The 12,731-nt window shown below is 39.2% G+C and overlaps 1 protein-coding gene across 7 annotated transcripts in view; it reads right to left on the bottom strand.

Annotated features, from left to right (window-relative positions):
• Nucleotides 1-3,320: 3,320 nt before the first annotated feature.
• The window catches only part of pcloa (piccolo presynaptic cytomatrix protein a), a 58,303-nt gene continuing 48,892 nt past the window's right edge, over nucleotides 3,321-12,731 (bottom strand). For 6 of the 7 annotated variants that reach the window (XM_063500464.1, XM_063500467.1, XM_063500465.1 and 3 more), the window contains 6 exons: nucleotides 11,663-11,851; nucleotides 10,452-10,593; nucleotides 10,236-10,297; nucleotides 8,179-8,313; nucleotides 6,471-6,616; nucleotides 3,321-6,380 (listed from right to left, as the gene is read on the bottom strand). In XM_063500464.1, coding sequence (XP_063356534.1) covers nucleotides 6,237-6,380; nucleotides 6,471-6,616; nucleotides 8,179-8,313; nucleotides 10,236-10,297; nucleotides 10,452-10,593; nucleotides 11,663-11,851 — 818 coding nt within the window. In that variant the 3' untranslated portion in view covers nucleotides 3,321-6,236. The remainder of the gene's footprint in view (nucleotides 6,381-6,470; nucleotides 6,617-8,178; nucleotides 8,314-10,235; nucleotides 10,298-10,451; nucleotides 10,594-11,662; nucleotides 11,852-12,731) is intronic. The other variant, XM_063500468.1, reaches the window with a different exon arrangement.

The following is a 12,731-nucleotide window of genomic DNA, read 5'->3' as shown; positions in this document are numbered from 1 at the left end:
AATAGTACTTGTGTAGACTGAGGAAAGGATTTTTGTTTTCTGTTAACCATATAGTTACTGTGCATTTGCATATTCTTCGTCTTTCAGCTGCTCCCTTTAGGGGTCACCACAGTGAGTTGTCTGCCTCCATCTGATCCTGTGTCTATCTACCTGGCACCTTCAACTTCAACCATTTGTCCAGTATATCTACTATCCGTTCTCTGCACCTGTCCAAACCATCTCAACCCTTGCCTCCTTAACTTTGCCTTCAAACCACTCACCCTGAAATGCCTCTCTGATATACTCACATCTAACCATGTTCCCTCCTGGTCACTCACAACAAAAACCTTAGTACTTTCAACTCTGTCACCTCCAGCTCAGCCTCCTGTAGTTTTGACAGTGTCACCGTCAAATCATGAATCGTAGCAGCTCTCATTACATCTTGTAAACCTTTTCATTACTGTGCATTTGTATAGATTGCTCATTCCTATAAAATAATAGATAAAATCCTTCTTTTGTTGTAGGTATTATAACTGTAGGTAGTCCTCTATTTTTCCAACACATAATTATTTTGTGGCAGACTCAGCTGGCAGAAGCAGGTGGTTTTTCAGCTGCAGAGTCAACATTCAGCAGGTGCTGACACAGGTGATCCATCCCCCTGTCTGTAAACACACACACACACACACACACACACACACACACACACACACACACACACACACACACACACACACACAGACTCGCACTACTCCCTGAAAAAAATGCAATAATAAGTAAGTTATTTATAAGTTTAAATGCATTTAAGCTTATGGGATCTCTATTTTGAACTCAGAAATACTTAAGGTCAAAGGTCCAAAAGGATTCCACTACAGAGAACTAACTGTGTGACTGTGTAAAATGGATTTCTCACGCCCCCTGTTGGTGTAATATATATATGTATAAAAAGTCTAAAACATTTTTTAAAATGAAAAACTGTTACAGATTATTTCTATGATTAAACACATTATTCCACCATCACTCATGAAGTAAATTCAGATCTACTAAATATGAGTCAGTGGACTGTATATTGATTTTAGAAAGTTTTAGTGCTAACCTGTCATTCTCATTAGTCGCCTCTGAGCTTTTTTCAGAGTTTCCTGGCTTTAAAGAACAGCCCTCCAGGGGTGAAAGTACAGCAAGATTTCAGACACATGGTTGCTGGGCCGAACAACTGAATCTTTTCTTCATGATGTTGCCGGGTGAAGCTAATGAGAAAAGCCTGTCCATGGGGAATGTCAGACACCTTTTTTCATGTAAGACATTTTGAGACTTCCCAGTCTCCTTTGTAATCTTTAGGTTTTATTGTGTTTCCTTTTCCCCATGCTTGCTTGCTGGTGTCTTACTGTTTGTCTCCATGACTTTCTTTGTTTTGCTGTCAGGTACTGCCTATTTTACTTTCATCCTTATATGTGCCTTATAGTGTCTCCCTGGTGTGCTGTGTAGTTTAGTCTTCATCTTTGTCATTGTGTGCTATCTATCTATCTATCTTTGGATGGTTACATTTTGCTTCAGTTTAAGGTTTGGTTGTTTGTTTTTTAACACAATTTTGTCTCATACCGTAGACTGTATATAAAAAATTAACAACAAATTAACAACCTCCAACTGAACACCACAAAAACTAAAGAACTCATCTTGGACTTTAGGCAGGGAAGAGCTGACCCGGCCCCACTTTACATTCACGGGAACTGTGTGGAGAGGGTACACTCCATGAGGTTTCTGGGCGTGCAGATCTCTGATGATCTCTCCTGGACTGCAAATACCACGGCGGTGGTAAAAAAGGCCCAGCAGCGTCTCCACTTTCTGAGAGTGCTCAGGAGGAACAACCTGGAGGAGAGGCTGCTGGTGACATTCTACAGAGCCACCATAGAGAGCATCCTAACGTACAGCATAACAACATGGTATGCAGGGTGCTCAGCTGCAGACAGGAAAGCACTGCAGAGGGTCATCAACACAGCCCAGAAGATCACTGGCTGCTCTCTGCCCAGCCTGGAGGTCATTGCAAACTCTCGATACCTCAGCAGAGCTGGCAATATCATCAAGGACCATTCTCACCCCAGCAATCAACTGTTTGAACTATTACCGTCAGGCAGACGGTACAGGTCACATAAAACCAGAACAAACAGATTCAGGGATAGCTTCTTTCCCAGAGCTATCACCATTGCAAATAAGCACAAAAACAATTGAACCTGCTTAGCCATACCATATTGTCACTGCCATTATATTATGCTATTATTATTATGCTGCTATTCATACTGTCATACTGTCATTATATTAATGCTGCTATCCTGTAAATATCATACTTACTTTTGTTTGAGTACTTATGTTTGTTTTATTGTACCTTTTATATCTTACTATTTTTTTATTATATTTATTATTGCATTTTGCACCAAGGGAGTGGCACTCCAATTTCGTTGTACCCTGTACAATGACAATAAAGGCTATTCTATTCTATTCTATTCTATTCTAAAATAGGCGAGGATTCTATATCTCAAAATTGCATTAAAATTGCATTTTTTTTCTGACGGCCAACAGGGGGGAATTCCATCTTCTCCTTTGCTCTTATGGTCTTACTGAATACAACATTATGTTAATCTTACTTGATGTAGTGACACCATTAGAGTTAACAAGGAGGATCAAACAGGGTATGCTATATGGTGCTGCTACATGCCATATTATACCATATGTTACCACAGTGCAACACCATATACCATATTATATATATGAAAGTAACATAGCATTATAGACACATCTAAGCACATGTCAGATATCCTATTATAGCACATTTTAGCATTTTGCATACAAAGGGATCAAGGACCAACAAATAGCCTTGAGCACACATACACACACACACACACACCTGGTGCTGATTTGTCTCATAATGAAGCCGGACCAAATGATGCTACAGAAGGATCTGTCAGCAAGCCCCATCTGCACACTCCCACACAGTCACGAAAAGACTAATCAGTAATAAGTGAAGACACATGTGTGAGCACTGCATGCTTGCGTAGGCTTGCTTGGACGTCACCACAGGGCTCCAACTGGCCAAAACGAAAGCAGCATGGCACCATCTTGTGGCTGTATTCTGTTACTTCTTCATATGCAAGCCATGTATGCAACCTCACTCCCCCCCCCCCTCCCCCCCACGAAATATATACACACATATATAAAAACACTGCAGTTTCCCAGAAATTGCACTCTCTAGGTTCAAAATAAAATCGTGCTATCTAACAGTGGAATATGCAGTAAACTCAATGCACGCTAACAATGCTTCATTTATATGATATTTAATATTTAGACATGGGGCAACAGCCATTTTTACAGCACATTTTGCATAATTTATCAATACCTCCTGTATACAATCACAAAACCATGACATTAGATTTCTTTTTTTTCTGTTTACTTACAAGTGAAAAACCAGACAGGTTTTACAAGCATACTCTTTGTACACTCAGCATACATCATCAATTATAAGTTTTCTTCATAACTTCCCCCTCTATAACATTTGTTCTATATCTCTCTCTACACCATTCTTGTTTTTTCTTTAATAATATCCGGACACAAAAATAGTATGAACCATCAACGAAACATGCAACATCCAGTGTGAGCACATTTAAATTCTCCTGCAACTACTTGAGTTGTTAAGATAGACTTCTGTGTTAGACTCTGGTAAACTTTTAGTGTTTGGTGTAAAGGGTCGGGTAAATCTGGGTCCCTATAAACAGACAGAAGCTCTTCCCTCGGCCTATCCACTGTACAGCGATCCAAGGAGAAACAACTCCCTGTTACTTCTAAGATCACGCGACTTTTTTTTGTTTGTTTTTTGTTTAGTTTTGACTGCTAAAAGACCTATTGCTTCCCCAAACCCCAGTATAAAAAAACTATTTATTTACAAGGTTGAAGATAGAGATGGCATCTGGGTGTGTGTGTGTGTTTGTATAATTCATCGTGTGTTATGAGAAATTTTAGATAATTTAGACAGATAACATGTAAAGGAAGGGATACTGCATTAGAGCTAATGACATGCATGGACTTGGTATGAAGATGCTACACACACACACACACGAGCACATGGATAGAAAGTTAAGAAAAGCAACCAAAAATGCACGTTGCACCTTACGTTTGAGGTGTGAAGTCCACTGATTACAAGGTTTTCTTTAGTTGTTGTTTTTTTTGGTAATTCATAAACTTACTGGAAAATGAAACAATTCGAAGGGGGAGTGCAAAACAAAGATAGGAATCATGACTAGGAATGTTCGATTTTCTTCCTTTGATTTATAGCTACGTGGAATTGGCGTTTTTAATGTGAGCGTGTGTTCGTGCACAAGGGCAAAAAAGTTGGTTCTCTGAGTTTCAGGCCCCTCTAAATATTGTAAACAAGCACTACATAGTGTATAAAAACCTAATTTCTCTGTACATCTGATATGTACTGTAAACAAATATAATACAACATATGAAATTGTCTCACAGGCAATAAATAAAGATTCATATAGCAATACAAAAAATCACACGGTAAATAAAAAAAACCAAACAGAAAACAACAAATCATATTAAAGCAGTAACCATTTCGTGGAGGACATGAAAACACAGCAGTGCAAAATAAACAGAAATGCTTCCTCTCAAACCAAGTGTCATATTTCTGGCAAGTCAGGGTGCAGTTATTTACGCTATATAGTAGATGTTGCATAGAAATCACTCGGATATTTCACTGAAAATGTTAAATGAACCAGCCTTCCAGTCTTTTGACACCTGTACACAGCAAACAGGACCTTTCTCATGAAATAATGGGCATAATAGGCGTTTAATGAAGTGCGCGTGGAGGTGGGACGAAACATCATCATGCTACTGTTACAGCATCGCGCCTTAGGATCGTAACTCTGGGTAGTTCCTATATAGTCTATAGTTTCTCACTTTCCCAGTGAAAAAATAATAATTTAGCAGGATGATGATGTTAGTTTTACATTCTAAGCAGAAAAAGTGCAAAATACTACAAAAGCGAGTGTCGTCGAGTTGACTGCCCTTACGAACGAAAGCAAGACTGATGTAAGACTTCTAATGTGCTCCAATCTTACAAGGAAAAAGAGGAAATGCTTAACTCTCATATAGTAAACGTCTCACATTCTAAGGGGCGTCATGAATAAATAAAACTTCTATGCCACAATCATCAAGACTTGATTGTCTGTGATAAAGATATCTATATATCTATATATATCTATATATGTAGAATAATGTCCAGCTATGACACTTCACTATATACAAAGTGAACCTTGGAGGTGTTTTTTTTTTTTTTTTTTTTGTTGAACATGTGGCACTCCATACCAAATAGATAGACTCATGCGCACAACATATAATGTCCAATTTGATATATATTAATATTGATGCTATATCAAACAATAGTCATCATTGGATAACATCAGGGAAAAATCAGATTAAAAGGGTAGGGAACAAGTAGTTTTTGTTAATAAAGTCAAAAACATGCTTGCAATATTTTTTTTTGTATTGAACTGGAATGCTAGGTAGTGTATTATAAAATATACTTCCTTCCCAGAATAGATTGTTAAAGTACTTAAATAATTGAGGAGAAGACAAATCATAGAACTCTACGCTAATATCATAATACAAAAATAAATAAGAGGTCTCTATAGCAGAGTCTTTACTATTTCATTCCCAAAACGCTTTGTAAATCAATACAATAATAAAGCGAGGGTGAGCGCCCCATTTAAAGAACATTTAATGGATAAAACATCAAAATAAATCAATTCGAATCTATAAGTGTGTCCATTCCCTGTATCTATTAGATTTAAAGTTCTGTGTGAATGACTGTGTGCAATGTCGTGAGCATGTGTGTGTATGTGAGATAAAGTGTGTAATACCTGGTTGATTCTGCACTTGACCTCTGAACTCAGCACCTGTGTTCTTCTTCTAAGTCCTGGCTACACTGCTGTACACTGTATGTCCTGTAAACATGTGTTTATTCCCTGTAAACACATAATGGTTTCCTCCAAGTTTTTCACATAATCAGAGCAGATATCATCATTTGCTGAAAGCATTTTTCCAAATTGCAAGGTATGCGAGCCCTGAAACAAAGGTTGAAGAAAAAAATCCCCCCTCTTCCCGTGCCCAGACCTTCCAGAAGACTGGATCAGCATTCCAGATGTGGAACCCAGATGTCAGAAACCTGTTTTCCGCTTAAGCTTATTTCTTTTAGATTGAGTCCCCTCCTATGAGTGGATCTGGGCAGTGCTGGCAAGCAGCTTGTGCCAGCTCACCACTCGCTTGCGTAAATCAACTTTATCCAGCCACACGTAGGCCTCGCCTATTAAGGTCTTCTTCACAAATTTGCCACCGTTGGACACCAGGAATAGCTGGAAAGAACAAAAGGCAGCAGTTTTGTGCGTGCTTAATGGGATGCTAACGTGGCATGTGACTGTGAACATACACTTTGTGTGGATTACCTGTAGCGCGTGTCCGGTGGGGTTCATGCAGAAGCGGAAGGTCTCATTAAAGGACGGCTCACGGTCGTGGCGACAAACCCTGGTCTTCTTCTTGATGATCCTTTTCTGGGTGGCGATATTCACCACATAGAGCTTCACATAAAGATCTGTGGACAGAAACAAAGCAAAACAAAACAAAGTATAAGATTTCTCTAAGTGTGACCTTGACAGAGTGGACAGGTTGGAGCACATCTGCAGGAAAATGTCTTCCTATAATCATTAGTTTTAGGTATTTTTTAAAAGGTTTATTTAGTTCCGTCCTATTTTTCCACTTAGGATTAGGGATTAAGAACATATATCTTTAATAACGTTTTATTAGTGCAATAAAAAGATGCCTTTTTTTTTCAGTTTCCAGCTCGTAAATAAAGGCTTGATCCTTTCCTTCTGTATCATATTTCAGGATTTAAGCAGATATCTTTTAAATAATTTCCTGTTTTCCTCTGACAGTTGTTTCTTGCAACCTGCTTTTAGTTTCACTCCCCTGTTTTCTCGTTACCCTCCTGTGTCCACTTCCCTGATTACTCCTTTGTGTATAAATAGCCATGCCTTCCCTTTATTTTTGCCTCAGCATCTGCTCTCTTTCACAGTGTGGTTCACTTGCATATTTCTGTGATTACTTTGGATTCCTGATGGTTTGTTTTGGACTTTGTGTTCTCTGTATCAGTGCAATAAGATGGCTTTTGTTGCTTCAATCTGCCTTTTTGAGTGTGACTCCCAATTCTGCGAAACCTGACACTGGGTGTCTATAGCGAACACAGCTGCACTGAAAACTATACTTTTATATAACATATAAATAGTTTATATAACTGTCATAACTATAAAGTGTTACCATTATGAAACACCGAGCAAGATTCTGTACTGCAGAGCGACAGTGTATTCTCAGCTGAAATAAAGCCTTGTGTGCAGGTCCCATCTGGTAGCAAATGCAAATCAAGCAAGTGGCCGGCAGCTTGGGTATTAAGGAAGTAAATACTACAAGCAGAGGCAGTGTGGGCAACAATCTGCATTTTATCAGCAGAAAGATTCATGTAATTGTGCTGTATAACTCACAACGCATTTATCCAATGTATCTAAATAATAATGCACAGAACAATCTTTAAAGGCTAAATAGCATACAATTGTACTCTAATGAAGCTATTTGTATTTTTTAACACTTTAATTAATTTTCAATTAAAGGGAGTTACATACTGTAATGTATGCTACTACTTGAACTACACAGTTTGTCAAATATAACTCATAAATGGCACATTCCACATCTTCTTTGCCCAGGCTTATGTGTCATTAGTGAGCCTTTCCAGTCTTTTTTTTAGCCTTACACATATACAGTACATATTACTTAAGGGTTAAATGCTCTACGTGGGCTGGGAAACACTTTATTGCAACACCAGTTGTTCTGCTGCTATAAAACTGGCAAACATTTGAAGGGAAGCTACATGCCAGAACACATATTTGTGTGGGCTTCCCAGCTGTTAAATGTAATATAAATTATGCGTATCATGGAAACTCTCTGTAAATATACTTTTTCCTCTCTTTCACCTTCCTCTTCCTAAAACACGATTCTTGACAGAATGGATGACAATAAGTGATATGTCACAACAGCTTGCTCAGTTGGTGTACTTTAGCTTGGCATTGGTTCGGTCATGTGCATAGATCAGGTATTTTCAGTTACCAGGCAGGTGATCTGGAGTCTTGAACTTGTAGGTGATGTTACGACACTGAAGAATCTCAAGGACCAGGTGTTCACCTTCCGTCTTCATTTCTTTCTTCAAAGCGATCTTTATCTCTCCCATTACCTGAGTCTTACCTAAACGCATACACACATGAAGCTAAATATGCACTAGTCAAGTTAACCTTATTTATATGGCACATTTTAAAACAACAGAAGATGACCCCAAGTGCTTTCCAGGCACCTTCTAAATGGGTAAAAAAAAGAAAAAAGTCAAATAAAAGAGCAATGGGATGTATTTACAGTGTATTTACTTCAGCAAACTATTAGAGGCTTTAGAGCTAATTTAAGAAAAAAAGGATGGGTATAAGCTCGATTATTACAATTATTTTAAATGTGGCATCTTTCAAAGCGGCCATGCTCTACAGAGCACAAAGTGTGTGAATGCGATGACTAATATCAGACATGGTCTGCAGGCAATCACATTTATTGATTTAACAAGGACGAGGAGAAGTTATGATGAGCCTTGCCTGGCCTCTAGTTGCCTTGGCAACTGAATGGAAGTGGCAGTTGTGAAAGCTGGGTCAACAAGTCCCTGGCAAATGTAGGCTGTGTGTATGTGCACTTTTATTACTCATGTTGTGGGGACATAAATCTGTTTACACAGTTACATTGTGGGGAAGCAGCTCCTTTCTCAGGACAATAACATAAATCTTTACAATTTAGGATGAAGTCTGGGGTTTAAGGTTGACTATATAGTCATATACAGGCAGGGATTAGGGTAAATCTTCAGTGGATGTAATGTCTTCTGAAGTGATGAAAAGCGAGAAATCCAGTGGCACAAAAAGACTGAGTGCAGATGGTGAAACGATAAAAAGATAAAATAAGTCCATTTTGTATTTGCACCTTTGTGCAAATATAAAATTACAGTGTCATAATTACAGTGTGGTATGTCGTAAGCCAAATTACAACATAAGAAGGAGTAAGAAATCATATAATAGACCAATAGAGCTGACTTAAAATTGGATGAGAAACTATTGTGAGCAGTTATAAAATATATACACTCCCCAGCAACTTTGTTAGGTACACCTTTTCAACTGCTCGCTCATACAAATATCTAATTAGCCAATCACATGGCATCAACTCAGTGCATTTAGGCACATGGCAAACATGGTAAAGGGCAACCCACTGAAGTTGAAACTTTGTTTCATCAGGAATGGAGAAGAAAGGGGATTTACGTGTCTCTGAATGTGGCGTGGTTGTTGGTGCCAGACAGCCTGGTCTGAGTAGTTTAGATCTACTGGGATTTTCAAACACAAACATCTCTAGGATTTATAGAAAATGGTCGGAATATAATATAAAAAATATCCAGTGAGCAGCAATTCTTTGGGGAAAAAAGCTTGTTGATTCCAGAGTTCAGAGGACAATGCCCAGACTGCCTTAAGCTGATAGTTAGGGCACCAAAACCTCTAACAACGACTTGTTACAACCAAGGTATGCAGAAGAGCATCTTCTCCAAGGTTGGACGTTTGTGTGAAAGCACAAAACATCCAACCTTGAAGGAGATGGGTTACAGCATCAGAAGACCACACCGACTGCCACTCAGCCGCCAGCTAAGAACCGGAAACTGAGGCTACAATTTGCACACAATTGGACAAAAGATTGGAAAAATATTGCCTAATTTGACTGGTGTGTCTTGATATCTGCCGCAACATTTAGACAGCAGGGTCAGAATCAAGATAAAAGTATAGATGTAGTGTGTGGTTATATCAATGGTTCAGGCTGATGTGGTGAAATGGCATAGGGCACTTTTCTTGGTACAGTTTGAGCCCATTTAATACCAGGTGAGTCTTATTTAAATGCTACCTGTCAATAGCTGCCTACCATGTCCAGCCCCTTTATGGCACATAACAACAAGGGACTAGTTTAAATGTTGGTCATGCAAACTTCAGGAGCCATTTGCTAATTGCACTCTTAGATAATCATGTCATGAATGTTGCAATGAATACACCAAAAACACACACAAAAAACATTTACTGTATAACAGATACATGCCCAACCTTCAGTGTCACTGTGTCCCAGTGATGATTTGATCACATCTGTGCCATTTGGGATCTTTCCACTGAGGAAGAGAAAAAAATAAATAAATTATTTAAGTGCATAGCATATTACAATGTAGTACAGTATATCTTTAGTACAGTGAGGAATAGTTAAGCAAATTAACATGTTTAAAATGCTAAAGTGCCGCTCTTTTTGGGATAAATAAATTGACTCACAATCGGGGCACTTGGAAGATAGCACTGTCCACCTCGTTTGCCTCTGCTTCCTCGTCCAGTAGGCTGTAGGCGCTGCCGCTCAAGCCACTATCTAACGAGGCTGCTGTGACCGGGGCATCTCCTGATTTGTAGGTTGACCGAGCTGTGCATAGATATCACCACACCCATCACGACAAAGACAAAGAAAGAAAAATTGCCCCTTCCCCTCCTCGGTTGGTTCCAATAATTAAAAAAAGAAAAAAACATGGGCCAGGTAGCATTACTTATTTGCAGCAGTGGAAATCTGCTATAAAACTTGAAAAGTTTTTGCTAAAGTCAAAGAGAAAACTACTTTAAAGCACACAGGACTGGATCGCAATGAATAGCACACAAACACTGAAGACTAGCGAAAAGCACATGGACAGACATCTTTCTCTCAGCAAAGACAAGACAGTAAAAAGTCACATTTAAAATTTAAAACTTAAAACGCACACATAGAACCAGAGCGATATCACATGTATATGTTTATGCAGACTAAACAAGATACACGAATACTCCACTGACATCGTTAGTCGTCTATATGAAATAAGAATCGCGTTCCGATTCCTCAAGTTTAAGTGAAACTGCCTCAGTGTGCTTCAGTTTCATATTTTCGGGACTTTAAAGAATGTTTACGACTGTCTCTTTATAATCTTTTTAACTGTTTAATGCAGGATATTTTAGATGATTTTAAATGTTTTAGCTTTTTTGCTCTCAAACTGCTGATCAGGCAGTGTGATAAGAGTATGAATGAAGTAAGATGCGTGGATGCGGTGCACGAGAGGATCCATGCCGACACGTTTTTCTTTCAAGCCACTCAACACGCCATCAATGCCGGATTGCAAAAAAGCTCACTAATAACAGTTTAATGATGCAGCAGATGTGGCAGTGGCAAAGTGTTAACGTTCAATGACTCATCTCACAATTTCGGATATTGACTTCCTGGTATTAGTGAACTGTGTCGGTGGCCTTCAAGAAAAGTGTGTGCCGTGTGTGCATGAATCTGTGGTGATGTGGCTGAGTGCAACTTTCTCTCTATCTTCCTGTCTCTTTTATGAATATTCCCCTCTTTCTTTCTGCAGGTGTGCGTTAGTAGTACTGCATCCTCTCTTTCTCTCACTCTCTCTTTCTCTCCTTGCTCCATCTGTGCTTCAGTCACACGACAGAGAGGAGACTCTTGGGCAAACTCTCACCTCCGGTGCTCTGCGGTCTCTCTTCTGACACGGCTTTCCTGAGGGTCAGGTGTCTGCCGTCTGCTCTGCTCCCTTTGGCCGACACAATCGATGGCAGGGCAGGCAGCCAGTCAGACTGGGCTCTCTGAATGGTGAGCACGCCCACTACGCTGTGTCTCTGGTGCCTCAGTGAGAGGCGGCCTCTTTGGCCTGGATGAGTTTAGTTTCACAGGCACGATGTCAAGGGGTCAACGCCGGGAAACAAAGGTCATGGTGTCGGAATTCAAATTGGAAGGAGGGAGGAGCGAGATGGAGATTCAGAGAGCGGTTTATCTTCATCATGGCAACCAGCTTGACTGTCAATCACATGCAGCCACAGTGTGCAGTGCCCCTCCCACATCACTATAGGGTGGGGCGTGCAGCATCTACTGAGGTGCATCGTGGGTCCGGTAGTTGTTTAAACAGAAAAAAGGGAGGGGGGGGGTGTAGCGGACTGCATGCACAGCCATCTCGGTGGAGGAGCTTCAGAAAAGCTGGTCGTTGTTTGTTAACAAAAAAGGAAATTATATAGAACTCAAAAAATAAAAATAAATAATAATAATAATAATAAAATCAAAGTAAAAATCCAAATAGGTAAATGATATAAGGGAGGGGACTGCAACTGTCTTCAGTTTTAAAGTCGGATCAGTTAAATGAAATGATTTAAGTTCTAGCTGGCAGCAAAAGTCATTTTCTGAATTCTGAAGAATTATTTTCCTGTTACGAAACTGTTTTATCAGTTATCTTTCATCATTAGAGAGAGCTGCTCTGACATTATCGCCAAGCTTGTTTGAACATCTTGTGCAAATCTGCTTTTTTCTGTTTCATTTATTTACTACTGTTTACACTGTCATCTTAAAATTAAAAGCTAATGTCAGTCAAAATAAAAGCTAATATTTATGTTTAACTCCATTAAAGTACATTTAAGCCTCTTTATTACATATTTTTTAACACTAATAGGATTTTAAATAGTTAGAACTGGATACTTATTAGCTAGCATTATGCCTATTTGGAAGGAGGTCAAAATAAGTAAGGGTCAAAGACAGTGTGC

Source organism: Pelmatolapia mariae, linkage group LG17 (genome assembly GCF_036321145.2).
Source record: "Pelmatolapia mariae isolate MD_Pm_ZW linkage group LG17, Pm_UMD_F_2, whole genome shotgun sequence".
Classification (NCBI taxonomy): Eukaryota; Metazoa; Chordata; class Actinopteri; order Cichliformes; family Cichlidae; genus Pelmatolapia; species Pelmatolapia mariae.
Note: the sequence above shows the minus strand (reverse complement) of the source record. Positions and strands in the feature narration are given on the sequence as shown.